The sequence below is a fragment of the Protomyctophum parallelum genome, assembly GCF_964188405.1.
Source record: "Protomyctophum parallelum genome assembly, chromosome: 11".
NCBI classification, from domain to species: domain Eukaryota; kingdom Metazoa; phylum Chordata; class Actinopteri; order Myctophiformes; family Myctophidae; genus Protomyctophum; species Protomyctophum parallelum.
Genome location: NC_139707.1, coordinates 25,423,345 through 25,447,370, shown reverse-complemented (window position 1 = coordinate 25,447,370; position 24,026 = coordinate 25,423,345). Strand labels below are relative to the sequence as shown.

The 24,026-nt window shown below is 42.8% G+C and overlaps 1 protein-coding gene across 1 annotated transcript; it reads left to right on the top strand.

The window, feature by feature from the left end:
* Positions 1 to 320: 320 nt before the first annotated feature.
* On the top strand, positions 321 to 23,200 carry LOC310866940 (lactase/phlorizin hydrolase-like; the record flags this gene model as incomplete). The annotated part of the gene is made up of 16 exons (XM_083776735.1): positions 321 to 942; positions 2,003 to 2,073; positions 4,100 to 4,125; positions 4,214 to 4,892; positions 4,978 to 5,623; positions 5,728 to 7,269; positions 7,361 to 7,629; positions 7,796 to 8,086; positions 8,197 to 8,395; positions 15,088 to 15,290; positions 16,484 to 16,590; positions 16,720 to 16,851; positions 17,222 to 17,445; positions 17,758 to 17,994; positions 18,413 to 18,519; positions 23,192 to 23,200. The coding sequence occupies 16 exons, from the start codon at positions 321 to 323 to the stop codon at positions 23,198 to 23,200; spliced, it is 5,364 nt and encodes a 1,787-aa protein (XP_083632861.1).
* Positions 23,201 to 24,026: the final 826 nt, after the last annotated feature.

The following is a 24,026-nucleotide window of genomic DNA, read 5'->3' as shown; positions in this document are numbered from 1 at the left end:
TATTAGTGCCAGAGATAGTGTGCATGGGTGCATAGGTTTCCAGTACAAGAGTAAAATGCGAAGATAAGCACAATGTTTCAATTTAATAGGATGCCATTATCAGCTGACATGTGAGTCCAGAGTCCTTCTGACTATACTGATCATCAAAGTGGCAATAAACACTGCAATTTACAGCAACTCAATCTGATATCTATCATGATAATCATATAATGATATAGGTATAAAACCTATAATGTTGCAATAGTTCAAATAGTAAAACATTATTGCTTTAAAGAGATTGTCTGTGGGTGGGCAATATCAGTTCATCTAGAGAAGGCAGGATGAAGGGCCCATTGTGGATTCTCTCTCTCTGCCTTTTGTCTCTCTATGGTTGTCAGAGTCATGATGTGAAGGGACAAGAGGATTTTATTCTCCTTGGAGGACCATTAATGACACAGTCGGGGAGAAACTCAGACAATGGGACAAACTTTGCCTTTGACTGTACCGAGTCCGTACCAGCGAGATCCAGAGCCTACTTTGAGCATCTCAAGAGCAGGGGAGTAACCCACTTCAAGGTGCTCCTGCCCTGGTCTCAGCTCCTGCCCACAGGCCTGCCCAGCCAGCCTCAGCATGCTGCAGTGACCCACTGCCGGACCCTGATGAAACAGCTGCTGGAGGTGGGCCTCCAGCCATTGGTTGTCCTTCATGATTCTACAGTACCGGAAACCCTCAGGTCAAGGTATGGGGACTGGGAAAGCCCTGAGCTCATCAGGGTGTTTGAGCAGTATGCAGAGTTTGCCTTTCAAGAGTTTGGAGAACTGGCCCAGTCGTGGGTGACACTAAGCCACCTGGATGAACTTTGGAGTGATGAGCTGCCTACAGATATTGCCCTTTCACTGCAGCATATCCTCCAGGTCAATAGAAACATCTACCAGCTCTACCATCGCTTGTTTCCTGACAAAGGTACAGTAAGTGCTGAAGAGTGAATGAGAAATATATGATTTGGTGGGGGCTTATTATAAGTTCCACTCTGGATTCATAATGTAGTACGCCGCAGATGCCTATTTTCCTGCATTATTTAACATTATTAATATTACTTAATATTCATTGAGGACATTTGCTCATTGAATGAGCTCTTGAGTTATTGAATTAGCTCTTGGTTTAATTGTTAGCAATTAAACATTGTTGAAACTGTAAATTATTTCTATTGTTTGCATTAGCACTGTGGTGAGGATCAGTGATAGAGCCATATTTCACAAAAAAAACTAAAGGCAAATTGTCCAAAACATGTTTGGCCTTTGTGTTGTTGATATGTTAAGCTGTTTAGATGTTGGTGTGGCTATGCCAGTAACTTTGTAGCACATAGTTTTGGCAACACTATAATCCCTCAACCATGTATGTTGTTTGTTGATACAGCAACCTTGCCAGCGCCATCGCTAGGCATACGCACATGACCCTATGCACTGTGCATAGGGCAAAAGTGCCATGCCAATCCAATCCTCATAATAATAATGTTCTCCGCGGCTCCACCGCTTAATAACGAGCGCCCATGTGTGGATCCTTGCAAACGGCAAAAGTAGCCAATCTGCATGAGGAAACGCACAGCAGTAGCTCTCGTCTCGCTCTCGTCGGGGGGGACGGGGGACGGGTGGGGGCATGGGAAGTACAAACATATGCGTAGGACAACAAAATGCTCAGTGACGTCTCTGAACCTTGCTTTGCAATTTGGCATGGGGGGTTAGATCAACATATGGAATGAATTCCGTACTGGCCATATATGGAGCGTGTCTTGAGTGTACTGCAGGGTTTGATAAGGTCAGATCAACATATGGAATGGCAGCGCGCACACACACGCACGCACACACACACACACACACACACACACACACACACACACACACACACACACACACACACACACACACACACACACACACACACACACACACACACACACACACACACACACACACACACACACACACACACAAGCGTGCTCTTCATGGCTTTTATCTCTTCACAGGCAGACGTCTGTCAATCGGTTTAAGAGCTAGAGATGTTACTATTCTTTCCCATATCAAACGTCTCTCCATGGTAAGATGCATGCTGTATACTGGGGTACAAATGAAAAGAGTGTTCAGTGGGGATCAGTGCAGGGAATGAGTGCTCATTTCTCAGTTTGAATATTACAGAAGGGACTTGGCTTACTGTCGGCCTGCTTCCTTAAATATCACTTACAGAACCATGATGTATTTTACATTGAAGTCCATTAAATACTTTAAACATGGCCTCCCTATATTACAATATGTCATTATAGGCAAACATTCTCACAAAACGCTTCACAGGACGCTCTGCATCCTTATACGTCGTGAGCGTCTATTTTCCCGCATGACAACGTACGTAAAAGTATACAGATTCAGGCTTGAGTGGTTTTTACAAACATTTCTACATAGCTAATCTGGACTGTTCATTTAATACTGAGAGATTGAGAATATGCATGGGTTAATCTCAAACCCCCAGAACGGCTGTCCAACGTTGAAGCTGCCACTACCTACTGCATACTGGAACTGCAGCATGTTCATGAGGTGGATGGACATTGAGTGACGTCATGTGCATAACGTGCGTCAGTCAACCCTGACCTCAAATTTGAGACCACTCTCAACTTCCGCTCGCTTGAGACATTGAGTTATAATTAAGCAATATTACACGAGAGGGTGTGGTTTAACGTGATTATTACCAAGACAGTGATTCGGTCAGGAACGAGACGTAGTCGAGTTCCGCAAGCATCACTGAAGTTACCCTTAAAACTAAGAAAATTTCAATGACAGATGTAGTCACTACAACCACAAATGTCCCAAGAAACTAGCTAGCCTATATAGCCTACCAAGTTTGCTGCGCTCTGGGAAAACAGAGCAGCTGAATTCTTTGTTTTGATTAGGTGTGGAGTGGTGCTTGTTTGAACCACGGCTAGAAGGCTGTTTCAACCAATTAGATTGCTTCCTCGAAACGACCTGTTGTATAATGGTACTTCTGGCAGTCTTGCGGGTGCTTCAAAACACCACTGAGCAACTTCCATTGAAATGAATAGCGGGGGGTTTCTCCCGGTCTGTTCTCTCTTTTCAATAATATTCTCAACCATGTAAATAAAAACAAACTGCTAATATTTATTCAGAAATTAATACACAATTAAATGTTTTTTTTGTTTAGATTTCTGCACTGAATTTATTGTGTTTCATTCATTATGCATAAAGACTTTTTTTTCCTTCTTAATACCGTAGGTAGATTTCTTGTCTGTGCAAATTGATTGCGATTGTACTTCGCCCTCGAGGTTTGAAGAGGAACTGAGAAACCTGCAGGTGCAGTAATCATTAAAAAGAATTGCTGCTATTCTGCTGAACTAATGAACTGGCAAATATTCTGATATATAATAATTATATACTGTATAAATGCATACATATCAAAACTATTTTCTGTAAAATGCACTTTACACACTTTTATACTTACAAATTGAGAAAAGAATCATCCAATCATCCAAAGAATCATCCAATGACTTGACACTGTATGTTCTAGAGATCCAGCGGAGAGACCTCTATCCTGCTATACAAGATAAACATTCAAGGTTGCTCCTCCAATGAATTCCAGCCACTTGGCATGGTTTTGCAAGGTATCTTAAATGTTAAACCAACCGTCATCTGCTTAAAAATGATCCACCATTTAAGCTAGTTAATTGATATTATTAACTTTTACACACAATAATACATTGCTGTTATTGTTGGAAATATATGTCAAATTCCTTGTTTAAATGTTTCTATGAAGGGTCAGATGGAAACCTGTTTGCATTATCAGTGGCATAATCTCTTAGCTTTATTCTGTTCTAAATTCACCTGAAAGATCGGCTCAATTATGATGAATTCAATGACAAAAAGCTCATAACTCAACTCTATAATTTGATAGGTCATTTCTGTTATGAATTAAACTGATGGCCTGCTCAACATTTATGAATTCAGCTCAGAGCTTAACTATGTTATTAATATCTCAACTCTGTTGTGAATGTATTACAGCTCTAATTAAGGATGACCTAAACATTTTGGGGTGTGACATGTTGGACATGTTTGGTAAGGTGGAAAATGATGACATTCCAACCAGGTAAATTCACTGAGATAACATGCACGATCCAGAACTTCTAAAATAATAAGAGCATTAATGTTTCACATAATGTTGCATCCACCTGCAGGGTACCAGACTACAGTGGCAGTACAGTGGCAGACATTAATAACAGTTACCAGAGTGTGTGGGATAGGTTTGGAGCCCAACTCACATCAAAAAGAGACGTTTTTCTGAATGAATCCTTTCCCACTGACTTCCAATGGGCCACCTCCAGTGAGTCCTTCAAAGTTGAAGGTGGCTGGTCAGAAGATGGGAAGGGAGAGACCATTTGGGACCGTTTTGGCCATGAAAACAATGTTTTTGACAATCAGACAGCGGATCTGGCTTGTGACAGTTACCATAAGGTAGATTATGATGTCTACCTCCTTCGAGGGCTCCTTGTGAACACCTACCAATTTTCCATTTCCTGGGCTCGTATTTTCCCCTCTGGTCACCGGGGTAGCCATTCTGAGAAAGGAGTTATTTACTATGACAAATTGATCAATGCTCTCATTGAGTCTGGTATAGAACCAGTTGTCACCCTGCACCACTGGGATCTCCCTCAGGCACTGCAGGACTATGGTGGATGGACCAATGCGTCCATTATTGAAGCCTTCAAGGACTATGCAGACTTCTGCTTCTCTAGGTTTGGGGATAGGGTCAAGACCTGGAACACTTTCAGTAGTCCCTGGGTAGTGAGCCATGCTGGTTATGGCACAGGTGAGCATCCTCCTGGAACACAGGACTACGTGGTTGCCTCCTATCAGGTAAGAGTGCTAATATTTAAGATGTGCTAAAACTGGAAGCCTTGTTTATTGTATCGTTTGTTGTAACCATTATGTTTGGCTATAGGTCACTCACAACATGCTCAAGTCTCATGCAGAAGCCTGGCATGCCTACAATGACATGTACAGGAAGAAGCAAGGAGGGAAAGTTGGCATTGCTCTAAATTCAGACTGGGCTGAACCTGCAAATGCTACCACTGAAGATGTAAATGCGGCAGATCGCTATCTACAATTTATGTTGGGCTGGTTTGCCCATCCCATTTTTGTAGATGGAGACTATCCACCAGTACTCAAGGATCAGATTGAACAGAAAATAATGGATTGTCCTGTCTCTGAGCCTGCCAGACTTCCAGTCTTCACTGCAGAAGAGAGCCAGAGGATAAAAGGAACGGCTGACTTCTTTGGATTAAACCACTATACATCCCGTTTGGTCAACTCCAGTGATGGAGGCTGCACTCCTGGACCTCAGGGGGTTGGTGACTACCAGGCACATGTGGACCCTTCCTGGTCTTCCTCAGCGTCAGACTGGATCTATTCAGCACCTTGGGGTCTTAGAAGACTTCTCAACTACATTTCAACTGAGTACCTGAATGTTACTAAGGTGCCTGTTTACATAACTGGGAATGGAATGCCCACTGAGTATAGTGGAGACACGCTGAATGATGCCAGTCGAACTCAGTACATCAAAAGCTATATGAATGAGGCGCTGAAAGGTGACTTACACTGTTGCTACAAACAAATCACACTCATATTCAGTGAAGAAATTGAGAAATGTAATATTTGATTTTAATGTTTCTATTTCTGTTTTAATATTTAGCAATACACTGGGACAGAGTGGATGTTCAACGTTTTACAGTGCAGTCACTCATGGATGGGTTTGAGGGGCAACAAGGTTACCGTGAAAGGTTTGGTCTACATCATGTCAACTTTGAAGATCCCGACAGGCCTAGAACACCAAAGCAGTCTGCCTATTTCTACTCTCAAGTTATCAGGCATAATGGGTTCAGTTCAAAAAACAATGATGGCATCAAAGGATCCGAGTTTAAATTAAATAGGCACAAGCTAAGTCTACCACCATCTGAAGTTCCATCGAAATCCATGGTTGTCTGGGAGAAGTTCTCGCACCAGTCGAACTTTGAGAGGAAACTCTACCATTATGGTACCTTTTCTCCAAGTTTCCTTTGGGGAGTATCATCCTCAGCTTATCAGATTGAAGGTGGCTGGGATGCTGATGGGAAGGGACCCAGCGTATGGGACACATTAACCCACAAACCTGGCAGTATTGTTAATGGAGATGTAGCCTGTGACAGTTATCACAGACTGGAAGAAGACCTGTACATGCTTCGGTCTTTGAAGGTGAAATCCTACGGATTTTCTCTTTCATGGTCCAGGATCTTTCCTAATGGTCAACTTACTTCCCTGAACCAAAAAGGTGTTGACTATTATAACAGACTTATTGATGGTCTCCTATCTTATAACATCACACCTATGGTGACGCTCTACCACTGGGACCTTCCTCAGGCTTTGCAAAACCTTAATGGCTGGGACAATGTTGATATGATTGACATCTTCAATGACTACTGTAACTTCTGTTTTGCCACCTTTGGAGACAGAGTAAAGTTTTGGATAACCTTCAACCAACCTCATACAATCGCATGGTCAGGGTATGGACTTGGACAGATCCCACCAAACGTGAAGAAGCCAGGCGACGCACCGTACAGAGTAGCTCACAACCTGCTAAAGGCACATGCTAAGGCCTACCACACATATGATGAGAAGTATCGCACAACACAGCTTGGTTTGGTGTCTATTGCTCTCAACGCTGACTGGATTGAACCCAAAGATGTCAACATCCATCGAGAAATAGTCGCGGCTGATCGTGCTTTGCAGTTCCAGCTTGGCTGGTTTGCGCATCCTATTTTTAAAAATGGTGACTATCCGGATGCAATGAAGTGGCAAGTTGGAAACAAGAGTGAACTCCAAGGTCTTTCACAATCCAGACTACCATCCTTCACTGAAGCGGAGAAGGCCTACATCAGGGGGACTTCAGACATATTTTGTATAAACCATTACACTACAAAGATAGTGGGGCATGCAACCACCAGGCTTTCTCCTCAGTCTTTTGACTATGACCGGGACATATCAGAAACAGAGGAAAGTAACTCACCGACCACTGCCATCAGTAACCAGCGAGCTGTAGCATGGGGTTTGAGAAGGCTCCTCAACTGGATCAAGGAAGAGTATGGAGATACAGAGATTTACATCACCGAGAATGGGGTTGCTACAGAAAGAACGACCACATGGGATGACTCCGGAAGAGTATTCTACTACAAGACATACATTGATGAGGCTCTAAAAGGTCATTAACCAGTCACACACTTTTAATGATAAAATGATTTAATGTTATTAAAATAATTTGAATATTGCTTATAATTGCTTGTGTTGCATAGCGCATAACCTGGATGGCGTGAAGTTGAGAGGATACACAGCTGTATCTCTCATGGATTCATTTGAGTGGCTAAATGGATACTCAGTAGGCTTTGGACTTCATCACGTGGACTTCACAAACCCAAACCGTCCAAGGACACCAAAATACTCAGCTCACTACTACTACCAAGTCATGAAGGACAATGGCTTCCCAAGACCCGCTGATGAAAAGCCACTGTATGGATACTTCCGCAAGGATTTCATCTGGAGTACAGCAACAGCATCTTACCAGGTGACTACATATTGGCATTACTTGTCAGGTGTATTCCCTCCTTTTTGGGATGACCTTATGATTTAAGTGTTCATCTCCTAGTTTAATAAAACAAAAACAAAATCCAAAGATCCAAAATGATTAACATATTATTATATTATTGTAATTATAATTTCATAACTTTCAGATTGAGGGGGGGTGGAGAGCACATGGGAAAGGTCTCAGTATCTGGGACAAGTTTGCCCATACTCCCCTTCGAGTGTTCAATGACGACACTGGAGACATTGCCTGTGACAGTTACAACAAGGTTGACGAAGACGTTGCAATGCTGGAGAAGCTGAAGGTGACCTACTATCGTTTCTCCATATCCTGGCCCAGGGTGCTTCCCGATGGAACCACCAAACACATCAATGAGGCTGGACTCAACTACTACCACAGACTGGTGGACGCACTGCTTGCTGCCAATATCAAACCTCAAGTAGGTTTAACTGCTGACATATAAAAGAAAATACAGATTGATCACGTGGTGTACATCATATGTCTTTAATTACTTTTCTCCATTTTCTTTATACCCCACTGCCCCCTCAGATTACCCTCTACCACTGGGACCTTCCACAAGCTCTACAGGATGTTGGTGGTTGGGAAAATATCACCACCATTGACCGATTCAGGGACTATGCCGATCTGATATTTAGCCGCCTTGGCGACAAAGTGAAATTGTGGATCACCATCAACGAGCCCTACAATGTTGCTAATGTGGGCCATGGCTATGGTGCAGCTGCCCCAGGTAAAGTATGTAATATAATGATAACAGTACTACTGTTACCGTTTGGTGCAGAGTACCAGCTTTCCTTTCGCAGGCTGATTGATTAAGTTAATAGTGTGGTACGAGGCGTCAAAAAAACAGCTCCCGTAGGATTTATGTGCTAAAATTGATTTTTTTGCAGATCTTGGTTCTATAGGGTCCAAACTATGAGAAAATAATGGGGTTCAAATTTTCCCGACCCCCACCCCGTTTCTGGGGGGGGGGGGGTTCATCTATTTGGGACCTCCCAGAACAGTATGCCAGCCAGTTAATGTCCGATTTTCATAATATTAGAATTGTTTAGTATGTTTTAAAACATTCTGAGTTGATTTCTTAAACTTTTAAAGTGGTCAAAAGAATCTTTTTTGACTGACCCCTGGGCCTATCCCAGTTCTCATTACATTCCTTGCTCTGCTCCTGCTCCAGAATATTGTCAAATTAGATCATAAATGAAGCATAAAAGTATTTGTAGCTGGGCTCTGATATAATAAAATAGTAGTAGCCAATACCAGGGGTCTTCCACAGGGGGCCCATGACCCCTAGGGGGTCCTCAGAGTTACTATACAGGGGCCCACCAAATCATTGTGGGATAGGAACTTTTTTCTTTTTTTACATTAAACCACTTGAACCGCTATCCCTTTTCCAAGGAGAACTTTAGCCAACAATAGCTGATCTACAAGGTTGTAGTTTGAGCTTGTAGATCAGCTATTTTCAAAGTAAGGTGCCTCAGACCCAAGTGTAGCAAATATTGCTGCTAAATAAAGATCAGCCAAGATCAGCCAGGCTGCTGCTGTCTTTCTCTTTTCTCTTTGTCTTTCTGTTGTCGCCGTCGGTCAGGTGACTGGGAGGGCTACTTGTCATCCTTAGAGGAACTCATCAAGTATTTCTTTGCTCGTGATCTCCTTAAATATGCTCAACTGATGCCAGTCTATCTTGCCCAAATGAACGCTCTTGAACAGGATGACCCAGAAACATGGAACGCACTGAAGTCAGGTGAATTTGTGGTGGCAAAGTCAGAGATACCGTTCACTCATCTCTTCACAGATCAAGCCCTTGAGCAGGAAATCAAGAAGCTAAAGGGACATGGTGAGATGGTTGGACTCAGTAGAGATGAAGCAGCTCTGGACCGACTACTACGACTAGTCACTACCACACCTCATCTTTCTGGTCTAGTGAATCAGACCTCAACAGCTTCCCAAAAGCTTCCAGGTCTTCAAGGAAAGAACATTATCAGCTCTCAGGAGAGATTGCATTGAGGTCAAGAGAAAATGCTCTCAAGCAATGTAAATTGATTGAGTTGCACTGTGGAGGCAATCTGTTCAAAGAGAACACACCATTGAAGAGTCTGGTTTCATCAGCCCTTGTGTCAGATGGGGCAAAAAATGTCATTCTTCCTGGGCCTACACAATTTTCCTGGGACTACACAATTTATCTGGTGCTGACTGGGTAGGAAAGTTTGTTGGAATCTCCAAGAAGACATGGGCCAATGCCTACTTGAGGCTTGATGATGATGATCCTGCCATTAACTGCTTCAAGGACCTTGGAATGGGTTCCATTCCTCCTGAGCTTGTTAACGGAAAGCTTCCCTCACCATTGGAGTCATTGGAGCATTTTGCATGCCGTGTTTACAGTCCAAAAGGTCCAACAACCTTGCCATTACTAGATGGGAACTATTTTGGTCAAAGAACTTGGAGGGTGAGATGCTATCTCCAACTCGTGCTGCACTGCTACCACATATCCTCTGTGCCAACTACATCACAATGCGGGATAAGTCATTCATACCTGACAAATTGCCCTGAGCTTCCACCAATCGAACAAAATGGATGGAATTCAGCTAGTGGAGGGTATGTTCCAGTCAGGTGTCTTGCCCTCCCTGCTCCAAAGGCAGTACTTGAGCTCATCACATGTGGTTGCAAAGCAGGTTGCAAGGGACGGTGCAGCTGCTCAAACAATAACCTGCCTTGCACTCCTCTCTGCAAATGCTATGGTGGAGACTGTGTCAACACTATCAGGGAGGACATTCAAGATGATGATGACGAAGATGAATAGATCCTGCAAATAATGTATTGTAGGCATAATTGACCATGGGCTCTTTAAGAGGATAGGTGTGTGTGTGCGTGTGCGTGTGTGTGTGTGTGTGTGTGTGTGTGTGTGTGTGTGTGTGTGTGTGTGTGTGTGTGTGTGTGTGTGTGTGTGTGTGTGTGTGTTGTGTTGTTAGTGTGAGTGCAGTGTGTGAAATAAATGGACACGTTCTGCATGCCCAAAGTGAGAAGTTGCAATACCTTTATTCCCTGCAGTAACATATGTCAACAATAATGGTAGAATACTATCAAAGTACTTTCAAAGGTACATAAACGCAAGATATTCTAATAATATTCAAAATACTTGCAAATCACATATGGGTGCAAGAATAGGGGCAAAACTAGTCCCGGCCCCCTGTGGAAGACCCCTGGTATTAACTACTACTCATTTTTGTAAACTTTTAATGCTTAAATTATTATCTAATTTGACATTGTTCTGGAACAGGAGCAGAGCGAGGAATGTAATGAGTACTGAGACGAGTCCGGGGGGCCGGGGGTGAAGAAAGACCCCAACCAAAAGTCAGAAAAGATTATTCTGGCTACTTTCAAAGTGTAAGAAATCAACTCAGAATATTTAAAAACCTATAAAACAACCCTAATATTATGAAAATCGGACATTCATTGTCTGGCGTACTATTATGGGGGGTCCCAAAATATATGACCCCCCAAATAAGGGGTGGGGGTCGGGAAAATTTGAACCCCATCATTTTCTGACAGTTTGGTCCCTATGAAAGCCAAAAAAGCAAAAAAAAAACACTTTTAGCAAAAACATCCTACGAAAATACACCTCGTACCACACTATAATGGCAGGACAGTCTACTAAATAAAATATATAACTAATTGTCTATTGCTATTTTAATATTGCAATTTCATTTTTTTTTTTTACTTTAACTTCATTCTGGATATTTGTATTTTATCTGTATCCACACTGTCGAGGAGTCACATAGAATGTCGCCTCCAAAACCAGCTGAATTAAATGTATTCAACTGGTGGCCCAAATGGAGCGCCCCCTTGTGGCCCTTGGAAGACATTTCACTTTTTTTCTTTCTTTCTTTTTTTAGGGCTATAAGTTACAGGTATGGTGTGTGCGATATGTGTGTTAGAATACCATAATGACAGTAGGCCTAATCCTTAATCATATTCAATCATATTCAAGGGTTTTTGGGAGAAATTAGACAATCGTTAATGTCAAGGCAATTATGTTTATGCACTGTCAAATAGGTCTACATCTATTCTAAGGTAGCACATACCTGCGGCTGCATATAGACATATTATCCTGCTCATTACTGTGCAGACATGTATTATCTATTATATATTAGAGAACTTGTACCCAACACATGTAAGAAACCCAAAGCCACAACAGCTACATCGCTATTGCAACACCCACAACACCATCTTACACACTACACCCACACACACTCACACGGCAGTGACGTCACACACTTACCGTCGCAGTGTCCGGGACCTATCTCCTCCTATCGCGCCCAACGCCAACACTCGACACCACCCGCAAAAAATGTTCATTGCAGTGCCTGCACCAAAGATGCCTCCCTTCCACACTCACAGCGGCAATGCATTTGTTTACTACAAACATTATCGCCCGAAGCACCCACACCCCCGGAACACTGTTGCCCTTTCACCACGCTAAATTCGCCAGGTCTATGCAAGTGAGCACAAATTACATGTGAGAAAATTCATTCACAAGCCCACAAATGCCATTCAACACACACTACGACTCGCTTACAATTCACAAACCTGGCAACACTGCCCTGTCTTCTAATAGGCCCACACTAGCTCTCAGAATCTCATTCTGATCTCCTGCAGGAGAAGAGAAACGAGGAAGGGTAGAGGAATTGTAGCCTCACGATTTTGCTTATTCCTTCTAAATCTCTGTATTTAAAATATCGCTCTCTCAGCGAATCTCTTAGTTCCATCAACATTGTACTTTGTCTGTAGTTTGTTTGTGCCTACATATTACGATTACACGGAACGCTTTGGCTATTTTCGCCTGCCAGCCAACTGCCGAGTACACACGCCTGCACACACGCCTGCACGCACGCCTGGCTTGCACGCCACACACACACACACGCACGCCTGGAAGCCACGATCTCTCTCTCGCCACGCCTCTCTCTCTCTCTCGCCACGCCCCACACACACACACAGGCTATACACGCACGGCGGCGCCGCGGCAGCGAGACAGGACGTTATAATCTTGAGTTTCATTAAATAACTGTCTTTCTCCGCACGCGCACGTGCGCACACAACATTATTCAAGTGAAATGCGTAACGGCAATATTGGGCTAATATAGGCTACCAATACAGGACGTTATAATCTTCACTTTCATTAAATAACTGTCTTTCTCCACACGCGCACGTGCGCACACAACATTATTCAAGTGAAATGCATAACGTCAATATTGGGCTAATATAGGCTACCAATAAACAACCAGCTCATATACCCACCAAATAAAACTATCATCCCATTGCAGAAAATAGGAGAGACAGCGAAATCCATTCACGACGGACGACGTACGTCGCGACGTATATTTTTCCGTCGCGACGTATATTCGAGTACGTCCTGGCGTAAATATCAATTCGTCCCGGCAGAACGGACTCGTCGCGGCTATATCTACCCGTTTGCGACGTAATAGGTTGACTATTATTTTCCATCGCGCCAGAACGGGACTCGTCGCAGCTATATCTACCCGTTGTGGCGTGAGCTGGACTCGTCGCGGCAGAACGTGACTCGTCGCGACTATATCTACCCGTTTGCGACGTGCGCCTCGCCGGTCCGGTCTCCAGGCGAGCCTGAGTGGTTCTCTGGGGTTCCAGCAGGCCTTTTTCCGCGCGCATCGTGCCCGGGGAACGGCCCACGCGCCCGGGCCTGGCATCACCGCGTGCACCTTGCCGGTCCGGTTCCGTGGAGCCCTTCGCCGTCCTCAGGCGACCCTGCGTTCCAGAGCTGTCACCTCTTTTGCCCAACCGAAAATAGAAGATCTACCAGCTCCCCCGCGTCTGTGGACCCCTGGGGATCACGGTAGTCCACGGGGGTCCGTCTGTGTGTGTGTGTGTGTGTGTGTGTGTGTGAGCGTCTGAGCGACGAGTCACGTTCTGCCGCGACGAGTCCAGCTCACGCCACAACGGGTAGATATAGCTGCGACGAGTCCCGTTCTGGCGCGATGGAAAATAATAGTCAACCTATTACGTCGCAAACGGGTAGATATAGCCGCGACGAGTCCGTTCTGCCGGGACGAATTGATATTTACGCCAGGACGTACTCGAATATACGTCGCGACGGAAAAATATACGTCGCGACGTACGTCGTCGTCGTGAATGGATTTCGCTCCACCTGGAGAATAGTTACAAAATGTAATTGAGGCTACATACAGTGGTGTCCCCTTCGTCTGTACCAGGCTGACTTCTATAGGTTTTGAAAGGTACCTTTCTTTTTTCTTTTATTTACCCAGGGAAGTAGCTGAGCACAGGTGCTCATTTTCAGCAACGCCCTGCACATCGAAACACACACACACACACACACACACACACACAAAATGTCATGTCAAAGGTACCTCTGGAAGCCACACCTCTGATTGGTCGGTGTGTGAATGAATGTACTGACGGAACAATGTGTGTTTAAGCCCGGACTGTATTGAGAGGCGCATGCACCGGAAGTAGGAGAACTAGTACATGTGATGATAACAACAGAGATACAGTGTGAGCGAACGAACTAGACCAAATAAATACTACCTCTACAGTTGAAGTACGTTGTCAAGAGTTACTCATTATATCGGTCATATTCTGCACAGTCGGGTTTAGTGTCGGGTGTGTTTTTTTCACCCACTGTGTAATACAATGAATGGACGGTAGGTGGCAGTAGTACAGAGGCCAGAGAAACTATAAGACAAACGCACATGAAATGGGAAATAGAGGGGGGAAAATGGAAATGGTAGGGTTTTTATTTTTGGTATTTGACTTTGCTACTGATGATTGTACGCAACAACAACTATTGCATTGTGTGTTTGAGCTCACAGGCCCTTTTTTATGTCAATCAATCAAGTCATCTCAGGTCATCTCAAGCGGCAGATGCAAAAATAGTTTTTTATATTAAAATTATATATATTTTTAGGCCATGTCATGTGCTCTACCTGCAAAGCCTTTGTGATCTATAACTTTTGGGCACCACTTAACGTCAGATCAGGGGTTTTGTCGGCCAGCGCCAAAAATGCTCCCCGACAGCATAATCGGAGCAAATACCGGGCAGTGTGTATGAGCCATAACGTGTTGACTACACTACACTACACTAATAAGGACACATATAATAACTAATAACCCATCCGTTACTACATGTGGAGTCAACTCCCGCAATTTCCTTCTTCCCAACGTAACTCTGGAATATAAAATTCTAGTATATACATAGGCATTTTGAGAACCCACAAAACCCACAAAATGTCCGCTGTGCCCCCACACAATCATTCTACAGTTGTGGCCCCTGGCCTTAATCTAGTTGAATACCCCTGGTATACATTATGCCAATAAATATAATTAACATGGACATATATTTTGATGCATGACCCCTAATGTATCAATGTCCAGGGATCAGTTTCAGACCAGGCACTCTGCCCTACATCGTGGGTCACAATCTGATCAAAGCCCATGCGGAGGCCTGGCACCTCTACAATGAGAAGTACCGTCCAAAGCAGGGTGGACTCATCTCCATTACCATCAACTCGGACTGGTCTGAGCCCAGAAATCCATACAAGCAGGAGGACATTGATGCCGCCAGACGTGTAGTGCAGGTACAGTATTTGACCACAAATAAATACCTGCAAAGAAGTTTACAAATCACCAGTGGTGGAAAAAATACTCACATAATTTTAAATAAAGTATAAAAGTCCGGAATTAAGCAAAAGTACAAACGTATTGGTATCAAAATGCAATTAAAGTACCAAAAGTAAAAGTACTCACTATTCATCATGCAGAATGTCCCATTAAACAATTTCAAATGTATAAATAGCCAATCTGCAAGCTTACAATGTGTTGCATCACGACTGAAGTGTTTAATGCATGTTCTGTAGCCTAATAATAATAATCAAAGTAACTATAGTAACTCAGCTCAGTGGCCTGAAAACTGGGAGGTCGGGGTTCGATCCCTGGCCGGATCATACCAAAGACTGTAAATATGGGACCCAATGCCTTGGCACTCAGCAAGGGTTGGATTGGGGGGTTAGATCAGCTAAAAAATGATTCTTGAACGCGGCACAGCTGCGGCTCACTGCTCCAAGAGATGAGTCAAATGGGGAGAACAAATTCTGCATACAATTGGCACCTAGGCTGCTAATCCAGCCTGACAGCGTATCGCGGGTTCGACTCCCGATCCCGACGAACTTTGCTGTGTGCCACTCCCCATCTCTCTCCCCCTTGCATTTCCTTTCAGTTTACTGTAGTCTATACTATCAAAGAAAGGCCAAAGAAAGAAATAATATATATATATATATATATATATATATATATATATATATAAATAAAAGATGCATACAGGCACACCACGTATGTGACAAATTGTAACTAAAATGTTCAAATAAATGTTGTGAAGTAAAAGTACTATTTGCCTTTGAGTTGTGGAGTAGAAGTAAAAGTATTGGAAATTGTACTTACTATAAGTACGGTACTTAAGTAAATGTGCTTTGGCTACAAATAAATACCTGCAAAGAAGTTTACAAATTACACACTGAAATATGTGCATGATTGAAAGATGAAGTATGTACACCAATCAAAACTAAAATGGAAAAAACATACATCTATTAGATTAACTCTGGAGCATAATCCAGTGTGCAAACTCAGTTTTACTATTCTACCAATGAAATAAGTACCTCTAATGTGTTACTGTCATGTTGTTGGAACCAGCTAAACATTAAACATGAAATGGACAGGCGTCACAGGCAAGTCAACTGTAGCTGCATGGTTGATGTCTCTCTATCTTTTGGTGCAGTTCTACATTGGCTGGTTTGCTCATCCCATATTCAATGGAGACTACAGCAATATGATGAAGACAATCATCAGTGAGAGAAGTTTAGCTGCCGGCCTCCCAAAGTCTAGGTAAGTGTCCTCTGAAACTAGAAGGAACCTATTACTGGAGTTTGGGATAGGGAAGGGAAAGAAAAAAAGGTTTGACTTTCAGCTTTTGAATCAATCTAATCAAAGTACTTTGATCAATGACTCCTGCAGGCTTCCTGAGTTCACCCGTGAAGAGATCCTTAGGATTAAAGGGACCCATGATTACTTTGGCTTCAATCACTACACCACAGTCCTGGCGTTCCCTGTTGACTATGGAAACCTGCAGCACTATGACGCAGATAGGTAACAAACTACTTATCAGAAAATAAACAGTACCTATCATGCATAACATAGAATAATATAGTATAGTACAGGCGCGTAGCGTGGATCAAATGGTTGACTGGGCAAATTAGCATCGCAGGGGGGGGGGGGGGGGGGGGGGGGGGGGGTTAGCGCATCCCCGGCCCCATTTTTCACCCTCTCTTCGCAGTTAGACTGGGCCAGCTCTAAACACGCTGGTGGTATAGTATAGAGAACCTCACCTAATAAATGGCTAGAGCTAAACTAATTGGTGCCATAAATGCCATTTTATTATTTAATGTGTACTGAGGTTTTACAACACCTTAAACACATTAAACTAGATAATTTACTTGATGACTGTATTATAAACCAGGGGTGCAGGAACAGTTGCTGATCGGACCTGGCTGGACTCAGGCTCTTCGTGGCTGAAGGTGTCACCGTTTGGATTCCGGAGGATTCTCAACTTCATCAAGAAGGAGTATGGCAACCCACCCATTATTATCACAGAGAATGGCGTCTCAGAGCGTGGGCCCATAGATCTAAACGATGTCCACAGGAGCCACTTCTATGAACAATACATCAACCAGGCCCTTAAAGGTACAGTATACAACTTTACACTTTACAACTTTACACATCAGCTGCAACCATAGCTCAAAAGAAACTTAAAACAGATAGACTGTAGCTATTTGGTGTGTGAATCTTTCAGCTCTAATCTATAAGGTCCAGTACCCAGTGCATTGGACATTGGGTTGTGCATGTCAATTCTATCTTTTCTTATTAGAAAAAGATTTAAAATAAATAAAACCATATCTTCACAAATTGAAATTGAGCTTGAAACACAGTACAGATTTCAACTGTTATATCACTTTCTTCTGCAGGTAAATGATGATGCTTGTTTTCTCGTTGCAGCTTACTTAATAGATGGGGTCAATGTTTGTGGATACACGGCTTGGTCCCTTATGGACAATCTAGAGTGGGCCACCGGATTTTCGGAGCGATTTGGCCTTTTCTATGTCAACCACTCAGACCCTAACCTTCCGCGTGTAGCCAAGAACTCTGTTGCCCGGTATGCAACCATCATCTCCTGCAATGGATTCCCAGATCCAGCTTTAGGACCCCATGAATGTCTGAACCCTGAACCTGAAGGTAAACTAATAGAGGATGGAAAGGACATTTTCTCCAAATGATTATTTTATATCATCACATCATTTAGAACATCATATACATACCTGTATATAAATATTCATGGGTCAAAACAATAGCTTGTCAGTTATTACAGTGTTCTACATGTTTTTGGAAGTATTAAGAAGATTTGAAAAATATGTTTATTTGGAAAATGATATATTTTGTTCCCTTATACTAGGAACAAGTGCACCAACCACACCCCCTGTAACAAGTGCACCAACTACACACCCTGTAACAAGTGCACCAACCACACCCCCTGTAACAAGTGCACCAACTACACACCCTGTAACAAGTGCACCAACTACACACCCTGTAACAAGTGCACCAACTACACACCCTGTAACAAGTGCACCAACTACACACCCTGTAACAAGTGCACCAACTACACCACCTGCCATGGACGGGGACAACATAATTCACTTCCTGGGTATGGAAATCTCTCCTAATGATGCTGAGACTGGACTTTACGCAGTGTTTGCTTTGCTCGTTACAGCCACTATAACAACTATATCTGCGACCTATTGTTTCCTGAAGTTGAAAAATAAATCCAAGAATCCCTCCTTTGTAGAGGCATTGCACATGGAAAATAAATTGTAAACACTAATTTAGTTTCAACGGAACTCAGACGGCACCCTGGGTAATAGAGCCGGAGCTTCAACGAAGCCATGAAGTTTTCATTGTATTCTCCCCTAGGAATAACATTCAATGCCTTTTTGGTGTGTGAATTACTGAGTTCTTAGCCAAGATTCAAATGTCAAAGCTGTGTGTAGTGACTTAATCTGTAGCTCCTACTGCAAGGGGCAACTGGGTTGATTTTAGTCAGACGTGTGCATAATCAATTCCAGAGCATGCAGTTGTAAGTCAATCAATTTATTAAACATCGGCAAAGCAAGCAGTTGAAACTGTGTTTCTTTCAAGCATCCAAACCCATATAAAGATGACCATCACGGCTTACCTGGTGTGCTATGGCCACACCTCTGTACTGTGAATTAAAATAAACAAACAAAATGAGCAGAAATTGTATTTTGGCTCCAATGCTGTTACCATTTGTTTGTGGTTTATGCTATGCCAATGGTTATTTTCTACAAATCTACACATAGAAAAACTTGGCGATATGGTAAAGGAGTATGCCAAACACCAAGCCCGTGGCCATTGACCAAAGGGTGACGCTATATCACTCAATTTCACTCGTTTGACCATCAGTCAGCAATAAAACTTCAATACACATATGCGCCTGATGGGGAAAGGAACTGGTTGGAATAACGTGTTCCTTCCACGCGCTATGTCCAACCAGGGAAACTCCCCCCTGTCAGGTGTAAAGGAGCAACTTGGACACTCAGGCATGAAGGAAGCATGAGTTCAAGTCCGTTGCTCTCCCCAGGTTGGCGGAGGGTGTGTAGAGCCCAGGATCACATTAGATAATTGACACAGGGGTGAAAAATGGGGTACAAAATCGTGGGATAAATATTATTTAAAAAAAAATATATATATACACATATGCGTCTTCTCATGCTGAACAACTTTCGTGTTCTGGCTTTTGACCTCTGATCTTTAGATCACCCACCATTTTGAATTATATGAAAAACAGTTCAAATCTATCTCCTCCCAGGATCTTTGATGAAAATGCACGAACATTTCTACACGTGAACTTTGGACCTTTAAAAAATTAAGGTTTTATGGGCCAATCAAATTTGATTTATCTTATTACTTGGCCCTGTCTTTATTGTCTATTATTATTAATATTATATTATTTTCTCTTTTTTTAAAGAATTATTGGCATGACAAGCATTCTTATATTGTGCAGGAGGATGCTAAACGCACAACAGTCTTAGTAGTGGTGCCGGTCCACGGTAGAACAATCTCAATGTGAAGTCTTGAAAAGACAAAGGTGGCCACACACACTCATAGCCAAAGTGCCGATACTACTTTATTGGAAGTAGTAAATAAATACTAAATAAATACTATTACTATTAGTAAATAAATTATTACTATCAATTATTAGTACTATTAGTAAATAAACTATTACTATTAGTAAATAAATACTATTACATCTGGCCACAAAAGATCACAGGATCTACTGAATGTGAAGGTAGCCTACTGGGGGGAAGCCACACTGTGTGGCATAGGCTCAATATGTCAGTTTGACACATTCAGTAGATCCCGTGATCTTTTGTGGCCAGATGTAATTTCTTGGGGTCTAGTAGGACTATAGTATAGGGGAAAAAAAGAAATCGCTATAACATTTTGTAAAGAAATACATATTTAGCCCCATGCTCGAATGCCTCCACCCCCTGTCAAAAACAGCTAAAATCCCTAAAACGAAAGACAGCAGCAAATGAAAAACAAATAACACTCACCTTTTACTTTATCTAATAACAACCTAAAACATGAACCTTGGTTGAAAAAAACTAAAGTTGTCCTTTAAGTCATGGGTTTTCAACAGGTGGTCCGTGGACCACTGGTGGTCCGTGAAGGTGTTGCATGTGGTCCCTGACCATGCATTTAGTAATGTAGGAAAGTGAAGATTTGTATTTTAATTCATTGTATTGACCACAAGTTGAGAAACAATGCAGTAAATAATCTGGTGACAAATGATGACGCATCGATGTTGTCAGTTACTAGGAAGACGGATGTCAAGAACTTCCACAGAGAAGTGAGTTAGAATCTCAAGGGAAACTGTACCGGATTGCCTGGTTGAGTCACCATTATAAGGAAATGTGCCCATAATGAATCGCAAGTGCCTGCTTACTGAGTCATAGAATAAGTTACAATGAACAGCAACATGAGTTTAATATGGAAGGTTAATTTATTTCCCCCACACCACGACCATATCCCCCCCTCCAACACAACAGTGGTCCCCAGGTTGATTCTCAGTCAGGGTGGTGGTCCCCAGGTTGATTCTCAGTCAGGGTGGTGGTCCCCAGGTTGATTCTCAGTCAGGGTGGTGGTCCCCAGGTTGATTCTCAGTCAGGGTGGTGGTCCCCAGGTTGATTCTCAGTCAGTGTGGTGGTCCCCAGGTTGATTCTCAGTCAGGGTGGTGGTCCCCAGGTTGATTCTTAGTCAGGATGGTGGTCCCCAGGTTGATTCTCAGTCAGGGTGGTGGTCCCCAGGTTGATTCTCAGTCAGGGTGGTGGTCCCCAGGTTGATTCTTAGTCAGGATGGTGGTCCCCAGGTTGATTCTCAGTCAGGGTGGTGGTCCCCAGGTTGATTCTCAGTCAGGGTGGTGGTCCCCAGGTTGATTCTCAGTCAGGGTGGTGGTCCCCAGGTTGATTCTCAGTCAGGGTGGTGGTCCCTGGTTCATACTCAGTTGAAAACCCCTGCTTTAAGTGACTATGGCACCGCATTGTAAAGACAATGCTGTGGTCACTACCGAAACAGTGCAGTCACTACCGAAACGGTTTTGTCTAAAATCAAAGATAGTGAGTTATCAACCAATATTTTAAGATCATGATTGGTTAGGTGTATGTGTAATGTCAACTACAAATAATACTGAAATCAATATAATCAACTTTATACATTTTACAAAGAATATTGTGTTTAGGTTTTGATTACTCTCAATAATTCAACATAAAAAAATTGTTAACCAATTAATTGTGGAACCACCTACATACATTCTTAAAAATGGTCTATACAGGGGGAATTGAAAAAAAAAAAAGGAAAATAAGTATCTTTATTCGAAGGTAAAAGTTTCGGTAGTGACACATTTTGGGAGAGGAAAGATATTCCATGAATAAATTATTAAAATACAATATGATAATTGAGTGTGCCTTTACTAAGTATGTGTCCCTTAGGATTTGGTGCAACATGAATATGGTAAAAGTTGCATCTGCCGAAACGTTGGTAAACAATATATAGTTAATAGGTCTACGCTACAGGGTTTAAAAGCTGGGTCACTTGTTGACATTGTAATTGCAAACAATTTCCACTAGGTGGAGACATGGTACTTGGTAGAAAATCCTTGATTTGATTAAAGTGACTCATCTGATTAAAAATCCCTTGTGAAGTGAGGGGCGCTCGCTCTTATCATACATCATCTCATTCCGGCCAATCACAATTTGCGTTCTTTTGTCCTCATTTTTGAAAGGGCGCTAGCCGCCCCCATAGAGTATATATATCTATAGAGAAGACACCCGAGTTCTCCTCCCATCCACTTGCATTGAGTTGCTCAAAAGCGCATGAGGCGGATTCACTCCTCCTTCCTGGTAGGAACAGTGCATTCTGGGATGGATTGGCCCCAAACCAACTATTTTACAAGAACAATATTGATGTAACTAGAGATTAGACAAATTAGCTATATTTTATATACACAGAATAATAAGTAATGAGCAAAAGTCCTGATGCAACATTTCCTGGTTTTAATGCGGTCGGCCCCTCAGCGCTCTCTGCTCTGAAGCAGAGCTGCCTGAAACTTTCTGGAGTGGGCGGAGCCTAGTGCGCGTTCATGTGTTTGGGGCCAGACCTTACCAAACTGCAATACCTTCTTTCGGCCACTATGTCCATTTCGCCTCAAGATTTCCTCTGGGTGCCTTCTCTATAAATATATATAGGCTACTCTAAGGCCGCCCCTCCTATACACAGGTTTAATGTTTGTCTTTAGTTCAATGTTTGTTTTCAAAACGCCATTGACAATGAAAAAATGTACGTCATAATGTGTCATTTATTGTCTCTTTATTGTTAATGGCGTTTAATGTTTGTGTTTGCACCGTTTGTTTTACATCACCATTACATCACCTAATTAACTTAGACTTTAATTAATATATTATTGACTTACATTGTATAGTGTATCAAAGTCACTCTTCTAGCACGTAAACAAACGCTAACCAAACTGATTCAGACAATATCTAATAACTTAATGGGCCTAGCCACCTAGGTGGTTGCTACTTGCTAGCCTCGAGTCTAGGGTACAATCTGTGCATGGTTGCTAGGGTCTATAATACTCTATATGTTGTAGTTGCTATGGTAAAACTGAAGATTCAGTAGGTCGATGGAACGCTCCATAGAGCTCAGCAAGAAAGAAAGATTCAGACAGAGGGTTAGCAGCTAGACAAAGCACTCAACAACCTGACTCCCCCCTAGCCCCCTGGTCCAGTGCATTAGCGAGCTCTGGACCAGGGCTCCCCCTACCTCTCCGATCTTCTTGAGCCCTGTGTCCCCTCAGGTCCAGTGAAGCCAACCTCATGAGGGTCTGCAAGGCCAAGTACCGCGCCGGGGGGGGGGGGGGGACTTTGGGTGTTTAGAAAAGCTAGTAGCATAGTAGTAGTAGTAGTAGTAGTAGTAGTAGTAGTATGCATGCCTTCACTGCTCTGACAGTGAGGACAATTAACTGTGGCTCGGCACCTGGAGAAAACACTGACTCAGAAACCATAATTTCTATAGACGAATCAGAAACGGGTCTCATGGTCGCAGTTTACGTATTTCCTGTAGGCGGAGCTGACGTAGCTGCGGGGTAAACCCGCACGTCTTCTACTACATTGAATGGTAGAGTGACTGATGTTAGTCTGCTCAAACATTACTCCTTTACCTGCTTTTTACACTAACATTACAAAGATGCCCAGAACATCTGGATGAACCTGTGTAGTTTATTATGGCTGCTCCAACAGTAGTGGCAACATTAAAACAAAAACAAAAAAACGTTAGGCTATGTCAAAATATCCACCGCGGTGGCTGAGAACCAGAGCCATACAGTAATGGTTGAGACAAAGCAGTGAAACGTCCTGAAAGATACATAACGTCAGTCTTACCCAATAGCCTACCCAATCTGTTTTATGAACACAAGGCTGCTGTATTTTATACCTCATCATAGGTGGCATGGAAAATTATGTATAACATTTGTGTGGAAAGTGGAAACTGACACGTATACACTACAGTACACCAAGACGTGACAGAGAAAGACGCCAGAGTGAGATCAGTGATGCATTTGTATTTATGCCAGACTACAAATTTTAGGAAACCTGGCTACTGGACTATATACACTTGTATATGGAGAATGGAAA